The 20,035-nt window shown below is 47.8% G+C and overlaps 4 protein-coding genes across 6 annotated transcripts; 1 reads left to right on the top strand and 3 right to left on the bottom strand.

Annotated features, from left to right (window-relative positions):
• Positions 1 to 244: 244 nt before the first annotated feature.
• Positions 245 to 7,044, bottom strand: b4galt7 (xylosylprotein beta 1,4-galactosyltransferase, polypeptide 7 (galactosyltransferase I)). Of its 2 annotated transcripts, none has more exons than XM_076739831.1 (6): positions 6,412 to 7,044; positions 4,378 to 4,725; positions 3,587 to 3,812; positions 3,214 to 3,297; positions 3,025 to 3,129; positions 245 to 2,317 (listed from the first exon to the last, which is right to left on the bottom strand). In XM_076739831.1, exons 1-6 carry the CDS (start codon positions 6,462 to 6,464, stop codon positions 2,162 to 2,164), a joined length of 972 nt encoding a protein of 323 aa, XP_076595946.1. In that variant the 5' UTR covers positions 6,465 to 7,044; the 3' UTR covers positions 245 to 2,161. The 2 variants fall into 2 exon arrangements, with proteins under 2 accessions (XP_076595946.1, XP_076595945.1); XM_076739830.1 differs by lacking the exon at positions 6,412 to 7,044 and adding an exon at positions 5,380 to 6,398.
• Positions 7,045 to 8,205: 1,161 nt separating this feature from the next.
• Positions 8,206 to 12,904, bottom strand: LOC143325628 (transmembrane emp24 domain-containing protein 9). The gene is made up of 5 exons (XM_076738840.1): positions 12,739 to 12,904; positions 11,315 to 11,415; positions 11,066 to 11,191; positions 10,622 to 10,768; positions 8,206 to 10,213 (listed from the first exon to the last, which is right to left on the bottom strand). The coding sequence occupies exons 1-5, from the start codon at positions 12,884 to 12,886 to the stop codon at positions 10,064 to 10,066; spliced, it is 672 nt and encodes a 223-aa protein (XP_076594955.1). The 5' UTR covers positions 12,887 to 12,904; the 3' UTR covers positions 8,206 to 10,063.
• A 1,176-nt stretch (positions 12,905 to 14,080) lies between these two features.
• Positions 14,081 to 17,496, top strand: tmem216 (transmembrane protein 216). Of its 2 annotated transcripts, XM_076738843.1 has the most exons (6): positions 14,081 to 14,121; positions 14,903 to 14,916; positions 15,019 to 15,112; positions 16,009 to 16,101; positions 16,886 to 17,087; positions 17,218 to 17,496. In XM_076738843.1, exons 1-6 carry the CDS (start codon positions 14,112 to 14,114, stop codon positions 17,231 to 17,233), a joined length of 429 nt encoding a protein of 142 aa, XP_076594958.1. In that variant the 5' UTR covers positions 14,081 to 14,111; the 3' UTR covers positions 17,234 to 17,496. The 2 variants fall into 2 exon arrangements, with proteins under 2 accessions (XP_076594958.1, XP_076594957.1); XM_076738842.1 differs by lacking the exon at positions 14,903 to 14,916 and having other exon boundaries at positions 14,084 to 14,138.
• Positions 17,083 to 19,811, bottom strand: LOC143325629 (transmembrane emp24 domain-containing protein 9-like). Its single transcript, XM_076738841.1, has 6 exons — positions 19,625 to 19,811; positions 18,827 to 18,927; positions 18,465 to 18,590; positions 18,173 to 18,319; positions 17,974 to 18,089; positions 17,083 to 17,256 (listed from the first exon to the last, which is right to left on the bottom strand). Exons 1-6 carry the CDS (start codon positions 19,770 to 19,772, stop codon positions 17,253 to 17,255), a joined length of 642 nt encoding a protein of 213 aa, XP_076594956.1. The 5' UTR covers positions 19,773 to 19,811; the 3' UTR covers positions 17,083 to 17,252.
• Positions 19,812 to 20,035: the final 224 nt, after the last annotated feature.

The following is a 20,035-nucleotide window of genomic DNA, read 5'->3' as shown; positions in this document are numbered from 1 at the left end:
CACCGTGGTCTGTCCTGCATGAGTCAGGACGAGAGACAGAGGCTGAACCTGCGGGGACAGGTCGACACCTTTGAGCTCAGCAACACAACGAAACCAAGGACTGCAGCAGATTCAGAAGATCTCTGAAGGCTCTGCTGACCTCTGACCATCAGCCCCCCCCCACCACACACACACACACACACACACACACACACACACACACACACACACACAGAGTAAAAAAAGAAGCAGCTGGACGTGTTTTGTAGACTCTGGTTTATATAAATACTGGATATTGTACAAACACACGGTACCGTGAGCGAACAGACGCCCTGAAACCATCATTTAAACCCCACAGCGCCCCCCAGAGGCCCACCACAACGTAACAGCAGAGAAGAAGAAAAGTAAAACTGACAGAAGCGTCAGAGAAGGTCAAAGTCATCCTGCAGGTCGTCCTGCTGAACGCTCGTTAAGTTAAATTAGTCACATCTGAAACATGAAGCTCGTCACGACGTCTGCGGTGACACGTCAGAGATCTGATGAGATCCCTCACCGACGAGGACCCAACACTTCTAAAGGCCCTTTGTTCACACGGACTGTGGGCAGCCTGGGCCCTGCGTACCGCCTGCAGGTGTGAGCGGACAGGTAAAGGCTCCGTCACTGACTTCTGAGTGTGTGTTTGTACCGATGGCGCTCAGCAGAGAGGAAGCTCTTTGTGTCTACAGACTCCGAACTCACCTCCACCTGCTGCACTTCCTGAAACATGATAATGATTAACATTTCATTTTAAAATACACTTTAAAGACATTTTTCAAATCTTAAGACTTCAAAGTCTTTGTCTTTAAAACCAGATCCAGGTCCAGATCCAGGTCCAGGTCCAGGTCCAGGTCCAGGTCCAGATCCAGGTCCAGGTCCAGGTCCAGGTCCAGGTCCAGATCCAGATCCAGATCAAGATCCAGGTCCAGATCCAGATCCAGGCAGCTATGGAAAGTTCTCATTGCTTTTGGTTTCGATCTCCAGCAGCAGCATGACGACGTGCTTTGAGGTCCGATCACCTGATTTCAACAACACTGTAAAAAGTGAAGTGACCCTAAAGGACGTTTCTCTGGAACACACCTGGCCTCGCCTCACCTGGCAGGTTTGAGCTCTTTGAGCAGCAGCATGAACCTCCAGCAGCCGTTTGCTGCTCCAGAACTAAAACACTAAAAACCTTTGACTGAGAAGGAACCAAGAAACTATGCTACGATCAATCAGATCAGATCAATCTACAGAGCTTCTGATCGGGTCACATGACCTTCATCAGCAGATTCCCACCTGTCATCTCACCTTTTTCCGCAGAGCGCTTCCCGGACGCCTCGGCCACGTTTAGACTGCGAGTCAGTTATTGACGAGATGTCGTTAAAGTGCTCAGAAGGCTCCTGCTGCTGAGGGAGGTCATGTGATCACGACCGCTCAGATCGCTTTGGTTCCTCCTCGGTCAGAAAAGGTGAAACAGTCGAGCCCAGAGAGGCTGGATTCAGACCTTCATGTTTGTGATCGACTGTTTTTCCTGAAGCTTCTCCCTCAGGTGATCTGCTGCAGCTCAGTTCAGTCCAGAAACATCACGTTCACCAAACGTCCTGATGACGAGACCAAGACGTCGTGACGACAGATGAGGGACGCACTGAAAAAAATGAAGGTTCATACACTCAGAAGAGAAGAAGAGTTTTGACCTCGCTGTTTGTGACGAGCGTTTTTGTTTCTCCAGCGTGGATGAAGCTCAACTCGCTCTGACCTCACAGCGTGACGCGTGTTCGACGTACGTTCTCCACGTCTGCGGCGGGCCGTCATGGCGGCCGTCGCTCCGCCGTCACTGCTGCGTTTGCACAATCCCACAGTAAAAAAAATAGACTCTGCAGTTTGCTTCCAGGTACCAGCCAATAGGAATCCATCACAGAGCTCAGGTGTGATGTCACAGACCGCCTCTGTCAGACAGCTTCAGGTGAGTTTAATGAACGGAGCGGTCAGAAAAATGGGAACAGGAAGTAGAACAGCAGTTTGACTTTGATGGTCAGCACGCCAATCGATCCTTCTGCTCGGCTGACAATCAATCAATCAATCAGTGATCAATACGTCTGTTTGTACCATGAGCCTCCACCGAAGCGTCTGCCGGCACAGAGAGCCGAGGCCAGAGTGACGCCGTCTATCCCAGAAGGCACCAGGGCGTCTGGCTCTGGTCACACTCCAGCTTGGTGTTGATGACGGTGCAGGGAGCGCCGCTGATGGTCAGCTCCTGCCTGGACTCCACCTGGTAACGCAGGTTAGACAGCCCCCCCTCCGGGTCCACCTTAAACTGCTCCTGCAGGAGGAGGGAGGTTTTTAACACTGCCGAGCTTTCAGAACGTACCTGAGGTTTCACCTGACAAACACTCATTTACTGAAGATGGACAGACAGACGGACAAGGACAGAAGGACAGACGGACGGACGGACAAGGACAGACGGACGGACGGACGGACAGAAGGACGGATGGACAGACGGACGGACGGACAGACGGACAGAAGGGCAGACAGACAGAAGGACAGACGGACAGAAGGACAGACAGACAGAAGGACAGACGGACAGATGGACAGAAGGGCAGACGGACAGAAGGACAGACAGACAGAAGGACAGACAGACAGACGGACAGAAGGACAGACGGACGGACGGACAGAAGGGCAGACAGACAGAAGGACAGACGGACAGACGGACAGAAGGACAGACGGACAAGGACAGAAGGACAGACGGACAGAAGGGCAGACAGACAGAAGGACAGACAGACAGAAGGGCAGACGGACAGAAGGGCAGACGGACAGAAGGGCAGACGGACAGAAGGACAGACGGACAGAAGGACAGACGGACGAGGGGACGTCACTTTACTGCTGCTGAATGAACCACAGCTGCCTCGTTTAGATCACGTACATCTCAGAAAAGATAAAACTGAGCTCTGATCAGCTGCTGCCTCAGCAGAGTGGAACACAGTTTACCTGTGAGGCTTTCAAAGCTCAGGTGAGCATCAGGTGAGCTACCTGTTTCTGAGCGGCGACCCTCTTCTGGTCCCTCTTCCTCCAGGCGGGGTCGTGGATGTGGAGGAAGGTTTTGTATCCTGTGGTGATTCCGCTCGGCCTGAACAGCTGCAGAGACAAATGGCGACCGATGGAACCGACGGTTTACTTTATTTAAACGTTATTTAAAAAGGACACCTGTGAGACGTTTACCTGCAGCTCAGCTTTCCTCAGTCTTCTGTAGAACTCGTCGTCCTCTCGGCCCCAACCCCAGAATCGGTTCGACATCCCGTTACACTGAAAAAAATGAAAACAAAAACAGGTTCTGCTCACTGAAGTCTGCAAAGACACAAAGAGCTCCACCTGCTGGACAGTTTCTGTCATTACGGCTGACTGTCTTCCACTGGACACACTCAGAACGTGGATGATTGTCTGTGTTCTGCTCCTCCCTGCAGCATTAAGACTGACAGGTGGGACGACACCTGACCTCTCAGGTTACTATCACCATGAGAAATGTGCGTGTGGTCCAGCGGCCTGTTCGCAGACCCTCTGGCTTCGAACGGCCTCGGCGTGCAGCGGCTCATACCGTGCTGTACTGTTTCTTGGTGAGCAGCAGGATTCCGCCCACGTAGGTCTTGTAGTGGTACAGCGGGTGCAGCTCCGGCGAGGCCACGTGGAACGGGCCGTCGGCGGGGAAACCGTAGTCCAGAGCGTCGTTCAGAGGCAGCAGATCCACGTCGTGCATCGCCAGGTAGTCGGTGTCGTTCCCGCTCTCCAGGTGACCCACGTTGATCAGAGACGCTCGGTTAAACCTGAGAGAGACAGAAGAGGAGAGAAGCTCTGAGCTCAGATCAGCTGAGCGTTGATTAACATGACACGTTCACGTGAAGGAGGAGTTCATGTTCCTGCTGCAGCAGCCAAAGACGACAGCACTGAGCAGTCAGCTGAGCGTCAGCTGATCGGCCGTGGATGAAAACACAGGTGGACCTAAATCAAAGGATCGCTGGCTGAAGGTGATGAGCAGCGAGTCAACGCGTCAGTACGATGTCGGTCATGTGACCTGCTTCGACTGAGGGGTGCAGAATCCCAGTGACCATCATGACCACCGGCCGGATCCACAGCACCTGAGACCTGGATCCAGTCCATCAGAGCAGCTGCAGACCGTCACCTCCTCACCGAGCTCAGCCAGGAAATGATGACAACAAAGGTCACAGTGACCTTTGACCCTTGACCTCGGACCATCCAATGAGGACGGGACGTGCGGACGGCCCAGAGACACGGTGCCTCCGTCTGTCGCTGCGGCAGCAGGGTGATAAAGTCTATGTGTGCTGATCAGACAGGCGTGGTCAGATGAAACGTGCTCAGGTGTTTGCTCACCTGTAGTGATCCACCTGGTTGATGACGAAGATCTTGTGTCGGATCTTCTTCTTGTTGAGGAACGTGTGCATGAAGGGGACGAACACCAGCAGCTCCTCGAAGCGTTCCCTGAAGGGGACGATGAGGGCCAGTTTGTGAGGGCCCCAGGAGGGGTCGTCCGCCGCGGACGCCTGAAGGTCGGCCGGGCAGGGCGGCGGCGGCGGCGGCTGCTGGGGGGGGCGTCTGTCTTCATTGGCGGCGGTGGACACGTCGCCCGAACAGCTGAGCTGCAGCCAGAGCAGAGAGACGAGCAGCAGCACCATGCAGAGGCCGAACAGCTTGTAGACCGTACATTTACCGGAGAGGAACCTGAAACACACGACACACACAGGAAGTGACCACAGCATCGGACAGCGCCGGGGATTGTGGGTAACGGACGTGTTTTTTCATCTCTGCAGGAACATCTGATCACTCTGATTTAATGAGAACAGATGAAAACACTCCACCAACATCATCATCACTGACAGCAGTGTTTAAAGACACACACACACACACACACACACACACACACACACACACACACACACAGAGTTTCATATCACAGACTGTAGTGCTGCACTGATTGGTCGATTGACAGAACATTGATTGATTAGCAGTAATCAATGATTCCGTCCTCGCGCTGCAGCTTTCTGCTTTTCTCTGTTTCATTTTCACAAAGAACCAAAATCATCGGACGTCTGAGACCAAACCGAACACATGGATTCATTGATCGTGTGTGTGTGTGTGTGTGTGTGTGTGCTCAGCTGTCAGATTCACACACACACACACACACACACACACATCTACTGTGATGGAATCATGTGAGACGTCAGCGTCTGTCCCACGTTGTGTCCCTCTTGTGATCAGTCTTCACGGTTCGTCTGTGTCTCTGCGCTCATACTTTGGTTCTCTGTCTCCTCACAGAATGTCTCATTACGTCCTTCGAGACATTAATCCGGACAGACGAGACGAGCTGCGACGTACCTGCCTCTCACGACCAGCTCAGCAGCAGACGGCAGGCAGACGCAGGCAGACATCGGCCGGTGGAGACGGTGGGACATCGTGGACGGATGTTTCTCTGATGAAGGGACGTCAGGTTTTCAGTCCTCTGAGACTTTCACTGACGCCTCGGTGTACGATCAATCCAGAAAAATCAAACCTCGGAGAGACGCGAGCCGAGGACAGGCTGCGTTCGTGCCGGATGAGCAGGGCGAGGCAAACAGGACGAACCTGCTGCTCTGACTCGGGAATGTGTTGGTGTATTTCTAAGATGGCTGCCGCTGCTGCTGGCCTCTGGTCACAGCAGATAAAAGGTCTCAGTCTGATCGGGAGCTGTCGATTATCTGCAGCTCTTTGCTGACGCCCCTGTTGTTCTTCTCAGCAGGTGAAGACACCACACCTGTGACGGACGCGCTGAAGGACGCGAACGCAGCCTGAGACCACCTGCAGCCATCTGAGGGTTGAAGCCAGTCTTCAGACGTCCAGAGAGGAAGACGTCCGCAGAAGCTTCATCCTCAGCTCTGTACTCGTGCAAACTGAAATGAGTCTGTGCATCAAAAATGTGATTTTGTCGGTTTAAGGCTGAATTTTAATGACCTTAAGTTCTGGTTTGACTGAGTTTAGCTCAGTTATCCACAGGAAGAAGAAACTCACCAAACGAGTCTAGAACGAGTCTCCGGAGGACACGTGACGCCCTGCTTACCTTTAGCTTCCTCTTCAGTGATTCCAGGTGTGGTGTGCATCATGAAGCTCTTTGATGTTTCCATCAAACAGAAACATTCAACAGGAATTTTGCATCGTTTCAGATTCACCGGAAGAGACTTTAAAGTCCTCTGATGTCTCTGGACGAATTCACGTCTCTTCATGATGGACAACTTTAGACATCTCATTTCTCAAAGGGCCGAGAGTTACTCAAACCGTCTTTCTGCTCTGTGACTGTCTGTGTGTGGGTGAGCAGGCTTCAGGTGAACAGGTGAGCTTTGACTCACCGTTAAAACAACAGAAGCTCCATCTTACCTTCTCTCCTCCTTGAAGTACAGGACGGGCTTCCTTCTCGATGAATACATCATCTTCAGCGTCCTGGTTTCTGTCCGGTTCACTCAAAAACAAAGACTTCAGCTTCTTGAACACGCCGGAAGAGACGGTGAGGATTCGTGTCGTCTCTCAGAAAAACGCAGATGTTTCACTCCTGCGTTCTCTCTCCTCTGGAAGTGTCGCCGAGCCCAAACTGTCCTCCATGCTAACTCTTGGCTAACTCTTTGCTAACTTTGCTAACCCTGCGGCTCTTCCGCTTTACAGCTTGTTAACATTAATCTCTAAAGTTAAAATCCATGTTTGAAGCCGTTTTGTTCTGGCTCCATGTCTGTCTGTCTGTCTGTCTGTCTGTCTGTCAGCCTCCCTCACATCTACGGCTACTGTACACGTAGCATTTAGCGGTTCACACACACCGCCGCTCCGGGTCCAACATTTTCAGCTTTTACTTCATTTTAATCTGCGACACCGACTTTGACCGAAAGTCACCGAGCGTCGCCGAGCGTCCGTTAACGTCCGAATCCAGAGAAAAATGAAGAAACGAGACAAAAATCACCGACCGGCCAAATGTTTCAGAATCATTTCATCCTGGAAAATATCAAACAGAAGCCGATTGTAACGATGTCCGACGTCTTTAGGAGTCCGACCGGGAACGGCGGCAGTTAGTAATAAAGGTTCCTACCGTTTTTTTTTTTTTTTCTTAGGGCAGCACAGGAAAATCTGTCTCATCGGTTATTGTTCTTCAGTACAATGTCGAGCTGCTTGGCCTTGATTTTCATCTTTTTTTATGCTGCACTTCACATTTCATTTGATTCATTTATGACACCTCACCTCCAGTTATCGGCCATTTCTCATAAAATATGATGTGTTGTCGTTTGAAACTCCCCAGCAGGTTCTAAAGCAGTAAAAGAAGAGTTCAGTGCAGTATACACTGAAAACTTTAATTTACTCTACACTAACTTTTATTAATGCAAGCACACTGATTTATTTCTACATGTTGTATTGTTTGTAACTTATTGTTGGTATTTTATTCCTTTTTAATTGTGTCTGATTCTATTTGCCTCATTGCCTCCTGAAATATTTGAAACCTGCTTCACAGATGGAAGCACTTTGTGACATTTTCTTGAAAGTGCTGTATAAATACAGTTTATTACTTTTATTATTATTAAAGTAACAAATAATAAACAATGAATGTTCATTTGCTGTTTTTAAACCTTCTCCACGCTCCCATGATTCTGGTCTGGGGGAGAAATATTGAAGCCGTTCCTTGTTTTCTTGGCTTCATTGAAGTCAAACAGTGTGAAATAGCTCTGAATGTTTGCTGCCATCAGTAGAAACTCTGTGCAGCTTCACACTCAAACACAAACTCTTCCTCTGTTATTTCTAACTGTACCTGATGAAGCTGATGTATTTATGGGATTCCTGCAGTTTTGTGTTGTGTCCACATGACTGAATGCACTTGAGCAGCAGTACCACAGTACACTTAAGTACTGCAGTACTTCCACCACATGCACAAACCAAACAGACAGCAAAGACAACGCTCGTCTTTCTCTTCTTTGGATCAAAACCAAACCTGAAATATTCCATCAACACTTTTATTCTTGCTTTAGGAACCAGGCGTCATTATATTTCTGTTAGTTTTAACTTTATTACATTAGTTTGCAGTCACATTTCCGTTTGTTCCTCAGAGTAAAGTGTAGTTACAGCCTCTAAAAACTCCTCAAAGCGACTTTCTAAACTGGGTTTTGGTGGAGAAACTTACAGGAATTCACTCAGTCCTTTAGACCAAATGTGACAAAACTTTATTTCGAGTGCAATTTTAGACAGATTTCACACAGACAGAACCTCCCTAAAAAGAACAGAAACTCAAGCCCCTCGTCCAGCTAAAACAACTGATTTCAACTGTCAGCCAGAAAAACGTCTCTGAAACCTACCAGCAACGTAAAGGTCGAACACAAACCACCACAAAGGAAGGAAGGAAGGAATAAAAAGGAACGAAAGGGACCGACGGGGTGGGACATCTGCCGTCTGTCCAAAGCTTCTTTAAAACCTGACGCTGATCATCACGGCGGGGACGCAGTGCTGGGACATTTTGACATGAACGTTTGTCTTCAGCAGATTCACCCAGTCACTGAAATCAGGACAGACAACACGAGACGCTGTTCGGTCAAAGCAATCACATTTTCCTTCAAGTGACCGTGAGAGTGATGAAGACAGAGATCCAAACGGGGAGACGTCTCCCGGCTCTGGACCGGACACGAGCAGATAATGTGACGGGATTAAAGGACGCCTCAAGATCTGAAGCCCCAGGAGCTAAAAGTCTCTGAACGTTCAGGTTTGTGCAGATTGAAAAACGTTTTAATGAAGCTAAAGATCAGAATGTTCTCTGAACACCTCCACCAGCAAACCAACACGAAGCCACAATCAGACAACAGAAACGTACATTCAGTTTGGACACAGTGGAAACAGGATTCACTCACACGCAGAACAAACAGGAAACGTCTCCTTTGGCTGAACTTCACACAAACTGCATCTGAAAGCTGAGAGCTTTGATCAATCGTTCACCTAAAGATGGAGAATACTTTCACCAAACTGCACTTCACCCGTGTGTGAGGCCGGAGGGGGTCACATGACGAGTACTTCATCACGTGAGCACACCTGCAGAGGGACAGCACAGCACCTGTGTCTGGACCCTCTGTGGTCCTGAAGTTCTGCAGGTGGAAACTGAAACTGGGTTTTCCTCCTTATTGTTCAATCGCAGCAGCATCAACTTCAGCAGCTGTTCAGAGCAGCGAGGAGCCGCACAGACGACAGAAATGTGTGAAAAACAAGCTCTGATGTTCCTGCTGAAAGCTGATGTGTGCGTGATGGACAGCAGCCCTGCGCCTCCTCTCAGCCTCCTCCTCCTGAGCGCCCTCAGAAACCAACACTACGACTGCAGTTCATCCCATGAACAGTGGGGGCAGTGTTTCAGGACGCGCAGCAGGCTGAACACAAACGATGAAGGAGAGTTTGGAGGAGAGTCTAATAAAGCTGCCTGCTCGCTGCCGTCACTTTAGTGTCGCCATTTTTTTTAGAAAATCAGAACTTGATGTGAGATGTTTTAGAGGCAGGAAACAGAGTAAAACTGTCATTTCACGTAAAATGAACGGTCGTATCGTCACGCTCTGAGCGTCATCTCTATCGGCCAGTAACACATGGTGTACTCATCACAGTGAGGGACAGGGAAGAAAAGGGGCTGATGAGTAAAAAGCACGTCAGATACAAAGAGGTCGCTGCCTGGCAGGCGTCCACGGCGCGTTCACTGCAGACGGCAGTTCTGTGGCGTCGACATGAGGAAGAAAACCTGTGTAATAAATAGAGATATGACTTTTCCCTGATAGTCTACTGCAAACGTGAGGGGCTCATTACAAACAGGGTTGGTGAGGAAAACAATGACAACATTAACAACAACAATAATCTAAAGGTGTTGCGTTCAAGCCGAATCGTGCAGCAGGATTTCTCTGCTTCCCGTCTCCTCAGCAGATTCTCCTCGGCGCCGCCGCCGCTCAGTACTGCATCTATCACTAGAGACCAAACACACACGCACTCACTCAGACACACAAACACAGACTCACACTCTCCCCCCAGAGCAAAGTTACACCAGTTTCTTGGCTTCGAAGAAGCTCTTGAGGTGTCTCATCTGCCAGATGCCGATGGCCACCAGGATGAGGGTCTGGACGATGGACCACCAGAGGACTCGCTGGTTGGTGCTCTCGCTGGTCTGACGGAAACGCTCCTCACGGTACTGAGACAGAGGACAGACAGCGCGGGACGATCAACAGCTGTGGACATTTCACGTTCAAACAACCAGACTGCTGACAAACAGAAAACATTTCCTCCATTAAAGTTGGTCTCTTTAAATGATTCAGTGAGGAATAAACGTGTCATGAATAAACAGCACAGCTGGACTTTGGTTCATGCCTCTCATCCTTTAAAGTTTAATGTTTGATCTAAAAAAAACCCCAAACCACCTCTAATGTGTGTTCATGCTCGTTGTCCTGCTGGAACAGCGGCGTGTTTCTGACCCGACACACTGAAATGTTCTCAGAGGACTGACAACAAATGTGTGAGACACCAAACTCTTGAGACTGTCCTGATATAAACGTCCCTCCTGACAGGAAGCTGTAGCTCTGGACCAAAAACACAGACTGACCCTCTGGTAGTTCTGCTCCTTCTGGATCTGGTCGACCTGCTCCACCAGCTGCCGGACTCTGAGCTGCAGCTCCGTCAGTTTGTCTTTGGCGGCGATCTCAGCGTAGTTGTTGGCGTGTTCGCCCACCTGAATATCCAGGTGGACCCTCTGCAATGCAATTCAGCAGGAAGTAATGAAGTTCACCATCTTCATGATCCAACAGTGACACAGCAGACAAAGACACAGTGACTTCAGGCAAACTGAGTTCAGGTAAAGTATTTCAGAGAGGAAATAACCTGCAGTCACTCATTTTAAAACAAAGTACAAAACCAAAGAGAAACAATGACAGAAAGAACTGAAGTTCATTCAGTCAGTGAACACAGAGACAAAACGTAAAGCTCCTGTTTGAGCAGACTCTGCGTGTGCGTGTGTGTGTGTGTGTGTGTGTGTGAAGCGTCTCCTCACCAGCATGCCTCCGGCAAACAGGGAGAACTTGGAGGAGTTGGAGTGCAAACAGATCTGATGCTCTCCAGGTGTGTGTGATGTGAAGGTGAATCTTCCCTCTGAGCCATACTGCCGGGACAGAATCACCTGCAGGAGACACACAGGACACATGAGCCAGTTCAATCAGGGTGAAATGATGATGACGATGACGAGTGCACGGACGCCTCTGCTTCACGCGAACTGACGTCCTCGTCGAATCTCTTTGTTCACCTTGTCATCAGGATCTTTGACTTCCACAAACATCCCCAGACCCTGAGTGGCTGGCAGGTACTCCTCTTTCTGCTTATCGTACAGCTGAGTTCGATAGTTACCTGCAGGGAGACACGCATGAGCGACGGTTACACGTTTAATTCAAGAGTACTGATCAGTCATTAAGACGTGGGACAAAATACTGTCAGCTGAAGGTCCTCTTTTTCAGAGCTGATGTCCACATCTCACAGTCTCTGAAGGTCATGAGGACACCATTCTCTGATCAAGTCTTTCAGATCTGGTTCAAGGATCTGCTTTGAATTGAAGTAAGTTTGTCACACACACTGTTCCCATGGTCATAAATCTACTTCCTGGCTCCAGTTATAGAAGAAGCTCACAGTAGCTGAGAGCAGTTCACACTCACAGCTGTTAAAATGCCTCAAAGAGTTCAGTTATATCCAGTGACAGAAACTGCACCTGTCTGTGGTGAAGTTCTGCCTGAATGTATGAAAGCAAACCTGCTGTCGTGTCACAGACTGTCAGTGACAAAAGACAAGTGGACAGACAATATGCTGTCCAACCACGACTGTCCACAGAAACTCTTCCTCCACAGGCTCGGGCCGTCACATCGTCCACTTAAGAATTCAATCACACATCTGATACGTTCAGCAGATAATGATCTCACTTAAATGTTAAGTCTACCACTGTGATCCTTTAGGTATAACCAAAGGTAAAAGGTAAGTTGGTCAGAGGTCAGAGGTCACTGTGGGAGGTGATCACACGCCGTCATCACACGCACATCTGCTTCCTCTTCTTCTTCTCTTCCTTCATTTCTGTTCGGTGCAGCTGTCTATGAGCAGACTCCACCGCAGATGTTGACAGAAGTAAAAGACACCACAGTCACTTCCTGTCAGCGTCACCTGTCTGAGTCACACAGGTGAGCTGTTCGAGGACAGTTAGGTATTCAAACAGCTTGCAGCTGCACCGTGAAACAGACTCAAAATGTGATACACTTGTTTTTGTACTATTGTTGGATATTTTAGAGTTTCTTTAACGGCGGTTAAATGTTATAGTAATACTTTCTACTGCTCAGTTACTTCACATGATTTTAACGCCGTGTTGGTGAAGCGTCCTTCCCGATGTACAAACGCGCCATGACGAATAAGGTTGACCATATGCGATAAACAAGAATGTAGCTACATAAATGCGAACACTGTTGTTGTACTATTAATATTTGACTTCACGCTGAGGAAATATTAAAATGTATACGATGCTTAAGTAGCGTCTGACTAGGTCAGCTCTTCAGCACTAAAGAACCGTTTGTGTTCACCCTCCACGAACACGACAGACAACTCGAGCTCAGTTAGCCGATTAGCTAACTAGCTAAAGTTGGTGAGCTAGCAGTTAGCATTAGCCGGTGACTTCCCGTCCCCGAAGTCACTCACCGATAATCATCGTCTCGTCTGGGATTTCCTCTATGAAACATTTCTTCTCGGTCTCTCCGATGTGAAAGTACAGGGAGGAGACGACGCTGTAAAAACTGGTCAGAAGTAAAAGTGACAACACACACGACTGCATCCTGACAGATACCATCTTCCTGCCGGGGCAGACACGGCTAAGCATGCGCAGATTCAGCAATGCCACGTAAACCATCGCTCGAGTCTGACCAATCAGAGCGCCGCTACAGGATGCTGGGTGTTGTAGTTCTTTCCGTTTTGGGCCAATTCGTTAAGATAAGATCGACATGGGGCGGCACGGTGGAGCGTGCCTCACGGCAAGGAGGTCGCTTGTTCGATCCCCGGGTCAGGCAGGGCCTTTCTGTGTGAAGTTTGCATGTTCTTCCCGTGCATGCGTGGGTTCTCTCCGGGCACTCCGGCTTCCTCCCACAGACCAAAAACATGCTCATTAGGTTAACTGGTGACTCTAAATTGTCCATAGGTGTGAGTGTGAGTGTGAGTGTGAATGGTTGTTCGTCTGTATATGTAGCCCTGCAATCGGCTGGCGACCGGTTCAGGGTGTACCCCACCTCTCGCCCATTGCTAGCTGGGATAGGCTCCAGCCCTCCGACCCCGAAAGGGATACGCGGGTATAGAAGATGAATGAATGAATGAAGATCCACATGATTATGAAATTATCTTGTTGCAACAGCAGACTAAAAGGAGATTTAGAAAATAGAGTAGACAAAATAAAACCAACTACATTAGTTTCTAGTTAACTGAATAAAAGTACAAGTATTTGTTGTATTGTACATTGTAAACTGATATTAGACTTAGACCCAGACTTTATTTATCACAATTTGGGAAATTCCTTTGCAGCAGCAGGCTAAACATACACATAAACATAAAATATATACAATACAGAAGAATAAGGATGAAAATAAAACTAAGAGAAAAAAAACTAAGCGCATATACACGGAACGTTGTAACAGCGTGTAACAGAGCATTTCTACAAAGTGTCGGTACTTTTACTTAATCAAACAATCTCAGTACCTCTTCCACCACTGGTAGTAGTACCAGTAGCGGTAGTAGAAGTAGTAGTGGCAGTCATAGACATAAAAAGAGACACACATAAAAAGAGACACACACACGCACACGCACGCACACACACACACACACACACACACACACACACACACACACACACACACACACACACACACACTCATCTCTTTTTATGTCTATGGTGGCAGTAGTACTCGCAGCAGTACTAGTAGTAGTATCATACACAGCCCGTAGGGGGCAGCAAATCAAACCCGCTCCGTTTGACACAACACAAAGAAGGCGCACTTCCGCCCAAGCTGTTTCCATGGCGATCAGACATGGCGCCTGGTAAGTCACACATTCTTGTATAAAATAAAACATTTAGACGTATAACCACAGTTAAAGGTTGAAGTGTTTGCCTGTGTGACGGCTCATAGTGAACCGTGTGACAGAAAGAGCGGGAAAGAAAAGGTTCGGGTATGAGATCGGGACCTCCGTTAGCATCCTTTAGCTAATGCTCGTAATCCAGGCAGCGTTTTCTATTTAACATCATAAGGTGATTAAACTCTCAGAAAGTCACCAGAGATTCATGTCAGAGGTTTGTTTTTTGTCAGACAGGTTATTAAAGCCTGGTTTGATTATCATGGTTCACCGAAACCTTAACCAGATAATAAACTGGCACTGGTAGAAATAAGCTAACTAACCCACCAACAACGCTGTCGTATAGCACGATACTGACTTCACTACCTCTATGATTTCTAATCAACGCTGGAATGTAACCAAGTACATTTAGTACAATTCCGGAATACTTGTACTTCACTTGTATATTTCCATTTCATGCCTTTTTGTACTTCTACTCCACTTCATGTCAGAGGGAAGTCATTTTACTGCACCGCCTTCATGTTGCTGTTCAGCATCACGGTGATGACCTAAAGCAAATTTAACTACCCTGAAACTAATAACTAGTAATACGGAATATCTGGTTTAAGGATCCCGTGTACAATCAGTCATTTCAGAAAAAACTGCTCTCAATATTGCTGTTAATGTTGCGGAATCAACCTGCTGTTATTTCATTTTTTACGTTGATCATTTGGCCACTAACAGTTGTATTTTTCCTTTTTGCCTGCAGGGAGTCAACCAATCGTATCCTTCACGCGAAAGTGAGCTGCAGCACACAGCTGGTCTGAATCTGTGTGTGAGTGTGTGTGATGTGCTCCTCTGTTGTCCTTGACTCGTCTTCCTCAGCTTTCGTCCACTCCTCTGCAGGTCCTCCTCTACCTGAACAGCTGGTACTTTGCTGCCTTCTACCTGGCAGAGATCCTGATATTCATCTATAAAGGTCTGAAAGAAGCTTGACTACCTCCACAATCTGCACCGCAGCATTCGTGACACATGAAGCTTTCTCTGAGGTTCAGCTCATTGTTGGAAGCTGTCAGTACACTGCCTCCTGCTGGACGAACCTCGACATTACAATTGTCAAATGTCCGTCATTTCCCAGAGATTTTACCTGCAGCGTCTGAAGTCTCACCTGAGATGATGCTGAAATCAGGTTTCTGCAGAAAGCTCACTGGTTACTGATGTGTGTGGAAAATGTTTGTCTCCTGCATTCGTCTCCGAAAGCAGCATCAGGGTTGAGATCATGTATTTTCTTTCCACTAATTCTTCACTGTACGGTGTGGGTTGTTTTTCCACTCAGCTGTCGCCCATAACTCCACTTTCTGTCTTTATCTTTGGTTTTGCACTGACTCTGGGTCACTGGAAATCCCTGTGTTTCACCGGGTTGAAGCTCTTGTTGGTTGCTGTTAAATGAACAAACGTCCTGTATGAACGTTGATCTCTGTGACAAACTCAGGACTGAGGCATCAGGAAACATTTCAGTTTTTATTCATTAAAGTCAACCAACCAGAGGCACAAGCTAGAAAACAAAGTGCGTATCATGTAATCAGATTACATTCTAGAAACCTCAGGCACATTAGACCCAGTGAAGTGTAGGCGGCTGATAATGACTAAAGATACGTCATTATAAAATACAAAATGGCTACCATGCCCATCAAAGAACCTTAATTTAAAATATCTTTGAAATTACAGGCAACTGAAGGAAGGAGGTCAAAGGTCACAGTGTTGGTGTCCTAGTGAATAGAGATGAGATGCTTACGTGACGAATTTCCAACAAATCATTTCCAAAATGTTGTAAACTGTTGCACGTTCAAACCTCCTGCTCTGTTTCTCGTGCAGGGATTTTACTCCCCTACCCGTCAGATAACCTGGTTCTGGACGTGGTGCTGCTGCTGCTCTTCCTCGGTCTGGAGACTCTCAGGATCTTTTACGGTGAGACGCCAAACAGAAATATTCACCACAAACACCAGGACACACACATCATCTACAGGCTCCATTCTGTCAGAGGCCACTTCCTGTCTGCTGCCGCCATGTGGACATCGTTCATGAGGACGAGCGTTTTATCCACCGGCAGCAGCGTCTGAACTTTCATTTTATGGACTATTTCTAAGAACACATCACATCAGTGCTTGAACCACCTGCACAGAGTTCCAGTTTTCTGTCCACTTAAATTTCGTGCTGGCGCTTCCTAATAACGGTCAGCACTCGTGACGTACGGCCGTCACTGTGCAAAATGTAACATAAAGTGCAGCTGTTTGAAGGTCAATGTGTAGTTGTGTTTAGTCAGAAAGCTGCGAGGTCGCTGCTGCTGACTCAACACAACGACAACAGAAGTGCTCGTGTGGCTGATGAAGAGGACGTGATCACTGGCTGTCCTCTGCTCAGTTGAACCTGTGTTCAGTGTTAAGCTGTGATCACAGGAAGTTTTAACTTTACTGACGTCACTGCTGCGAGTGAAAACAAACAGAAATCTAAACGTGTTTCTATTGGACGTTGGCCACCTGGAGCAGCCGGACGCCGCTGGCCTGAGCGGGCACGTTCAAATCTTTCAGACTGATCGACTCTCAGGTGTTCAGCGTGGACAGACGGTCACATTCAGCCACTCAGTGGAACTGTGTTCTTACTGTGGGAACAGCAGCTTCTTCTGAAGGGCTGCGGTCATGTGACAGGGGCGGTGACCTCAGTGATGACCTCAGTGCGCTGTGTGTTTCCTCAGGCTGGAAGGGGAACCTGTGCGAGCGCTCGCTGGCCTCGTGCGTGTCGCTCTTCATCCTGTTTCCCTGCGCGGCGCTGGCTGTTTACTACCTGCTGCTGCAGACCTTCGTCCTGCGGCTGGAGGTCATCCTCAGCGCCGTGCTGCTCTGCTTCTACAGCCTGGAGCTCCTGCTCGGACTCCTCTCCGTATCGGCCTTCTCCAGGTGACCAATCCTGCACGCCCTGGTCCCGATCGTCTCGTGTGGGGGTTCTCCGTTCAATAAAAATCATTCATTATGTTTCGACATCTGGAAAAATACGAGTTTTACCGTCTTTTTTATGTTTTTCTTGTAGGTCCAAAGTGTACTGAGGCAGGAACGTCAGTGGCTTCACCTGAAACAGAGCAGCAGCAACAGGGGATGTAAAACATAGATTTCTTCACGCTGTAAATAAAACATTGTTTATTTTCATATTAAAAAGTAAATCTGTTTGATACTGAACGTTTTATTCTGTTGGTTTTATACAAACTGTAAAAATGGACCAATGCTGACATCAAGGCCTGTTTGGGATTTTCTTTTCCAAAAAAAGTCATGTAAATAAGAGCCAAGCTGAAATAAACCAGAAGTTTTCCTTAAGGGATCAGAATCAGAAATATAATGTCCACCTCCAATCAAAACTATCAAAAAGATCCTCTGCAGAGGACTTTGGGTGCACGGCGTCACAAAAAGCCTCAGAAGGTGTCAAAAGTCTCTCAGTTCATTCACAGAAGTGTTAAATCTTGTCTCTTGGCTGCTGTCAGAAACATTAATAATCAAATGTTTCTGTTTGTGGCTGCAGGCTGAAGCTCACGTCACGTCTTATAATGGAGCCAATATTTTAGCAAAAAACTTAATTTCATCATTTTCACTCAGTGGATTCATCCACTCATCTGTCTTCAGGCAGACATTTGACATTATTAGAAATAATTTAATAATAAATCAATTTAGTCTGAATCGTTCCTTTAAATTTACTTTGTGACCCTGCAGAGACGCAGTCGAAGCAGTTTGTGGAACGTTAATAATCTGCAGGTCGATCAGTCCTCAGTTTGGGATGTTTGGATGGACGTGTTACCAGGATTTGGTGCTCCAGGTGACGATGGCGACCACGTAGAGCGAGCGGACGACGGGCCACCAGAAGATCCACATGTTGGTGTTATGGTCGACCTCTCGGAAATCTTTTTCTCTGAGCTGTGAAGCAAACACGAAGCAGAACTTCAGGCAGACATGCGGCATTTCTGTTTCCTGCTACTGCCTCTGACACACACACTGACCCGCTGGTACTCCTGCTGTCTCTGGATCTGCCACACCTGCTCGCTCAGCTGGCGGACCCTCAGCTGCAGCTCCGTCAGTTTGTCTCTGGCAGCGATCTCGGTGTAGTTGTTGGTCTGTTCGCCCACTCTGATGTTCAGGTGAACCGTCTGCACCGACACACCAGAACACGACAGGAAGTTAAGAAGGACGTTTATCCTTCAGCTGAACTCCTCAGAGGTTTACAGCAAGACATTTGATAAAACCATAAAAGCACAACTGAAAAGGAATGTAGACAGAAATCCGTCTTCTCACCTGCATTCCTCCAGCAGACAGGGGGCGCTGTGAGGAGCCTGGCTGCAGGCAGATTTGGTGTCTTCCTGCTTTGCGTGTTGTGAATCTGAACGTCCCCTCTGAGCCGAACAGCTGAGACAGAAGCGGCTGGAGGGAGCAGAGAGACACTGACTGAGAGGACAGCCGACAGGAGACACAGCAGAGTCCAGCTGTAGTAACAGTGATGGCCGCCCAGTTATTGGATTAACATACGATGAATCAATTTAAACTAATCTGACGTTTAGAAATCTGTTCTCCAAGCTCGGGTTTCAGGTGTGGACGATTGGCCAATCGGCTCGCTCCAAACTGAACAGATCACCTGAAGGTTTCAGTCTGGGACAAACCTTGTCATCTGGATCTTTGGCCTCAACAAACATCCCGAGGTCCCGGCTGGCCGGCAGGTAGTCGGCCCTCTGTTCACCATACAGGTGAGTCTGAAAGTTACCTGCAGAGAGAGAGAGACAAAAACAGGAAGACGAGTCCAACGCATCATTTCCTGTCCTCACTGGATCCAGATCAAGGTTTTGACCACAAGTCATTTCTGTCTCTACGTGGTCGTGTGTTTACAATTCTCCTCTGCTCTCTGTATCACAGACGCGCGCGCGCGCGCGCACGCACACACACACACACACACACACACACACACACAGACCACAACACTGTGAACTACTAAACACTTATATAATATATATATACATATACACATACACACACACACACACACACACACACATATATAGTACATGCATATACACTTTAAGTATTTTTCAACCCTGTGCTGAGCTTGTTCTATCGAAATCTCGTTCGGTGTTCACTTGCTGTCTACTGAATGACAATGAAGTTGTCTAAAGTCTAAAATACATCATCTCTTATTTGTAGATTATATTTTGTGTCATGAATCTAAATCTGCAAAGTACAACATTTCCCCATATGTATAAGATACATAAATGTCTATAAATACATTCATGCATACACAAATACTGTGTAAGTTACACACGCAGTACACGTGAAGTAAAAGTATGTGTTGTATTACTGCTGTAGTTAAGCGGAAGTCATGTTAGCTGGTTAGCTAGTTAGCTAAAGTTATCGTCGTTAGCTAAAGCTGTGCGCTAACAGGAAGCGTTGTCCCGTGACAAACTCACCGACAAGCATCGTATCGTCCGGGATGTCCTCTATGAAACATTTTCTCTCGGTTTCTCCGAGGTGAAAGTACAGAGAAGAGACGAAGGTACAGAAAACGTTCAAAAGTAAAACTGTCATCAAACTCGGTTGCGTCCGAACAGGCGCCATCTTCCTGCTGCGACTGCGCCTGCGCGGAGCCACAACCAGCTGGGTGTTGTAGTTCCTACAGCGCCGATATTTCTAAGTTCAGCGAGACATCCAGATGTTTCTCCTGGTCCAAACAGAAACAATGAATGATGCGACTTCAGGACATGTACCTGCGTGTTGACCTCGAAAACAAACTGGAGTGGACAAACAACACATGTCCTGTGCAGGAGGGGCCAAAGTCGTCTGCACCTGCTAAGAGGACTGAGGTCCTTTGGAGTGTGTAG

This window comes from Chaetodon auriga, chromosome 9, assembly GCF_051107435.1.
Source record: "Chaetodon auriga isolate fChaAug3 chromosome 9, fChaAug3.hap1, whole genome shotgun sequence".
Lineage (NCBI taxonomy): Eukaryota > Metazoa > Chordata > Actinopteri > Chaetodontiformes > Chaetodontidae > Chaetodon > Chaetodon auriga.
Note: the sequence above shows the minus strand (reverse complement) of the source record. Positions and strands in the feature narration are given on the sequence as shown.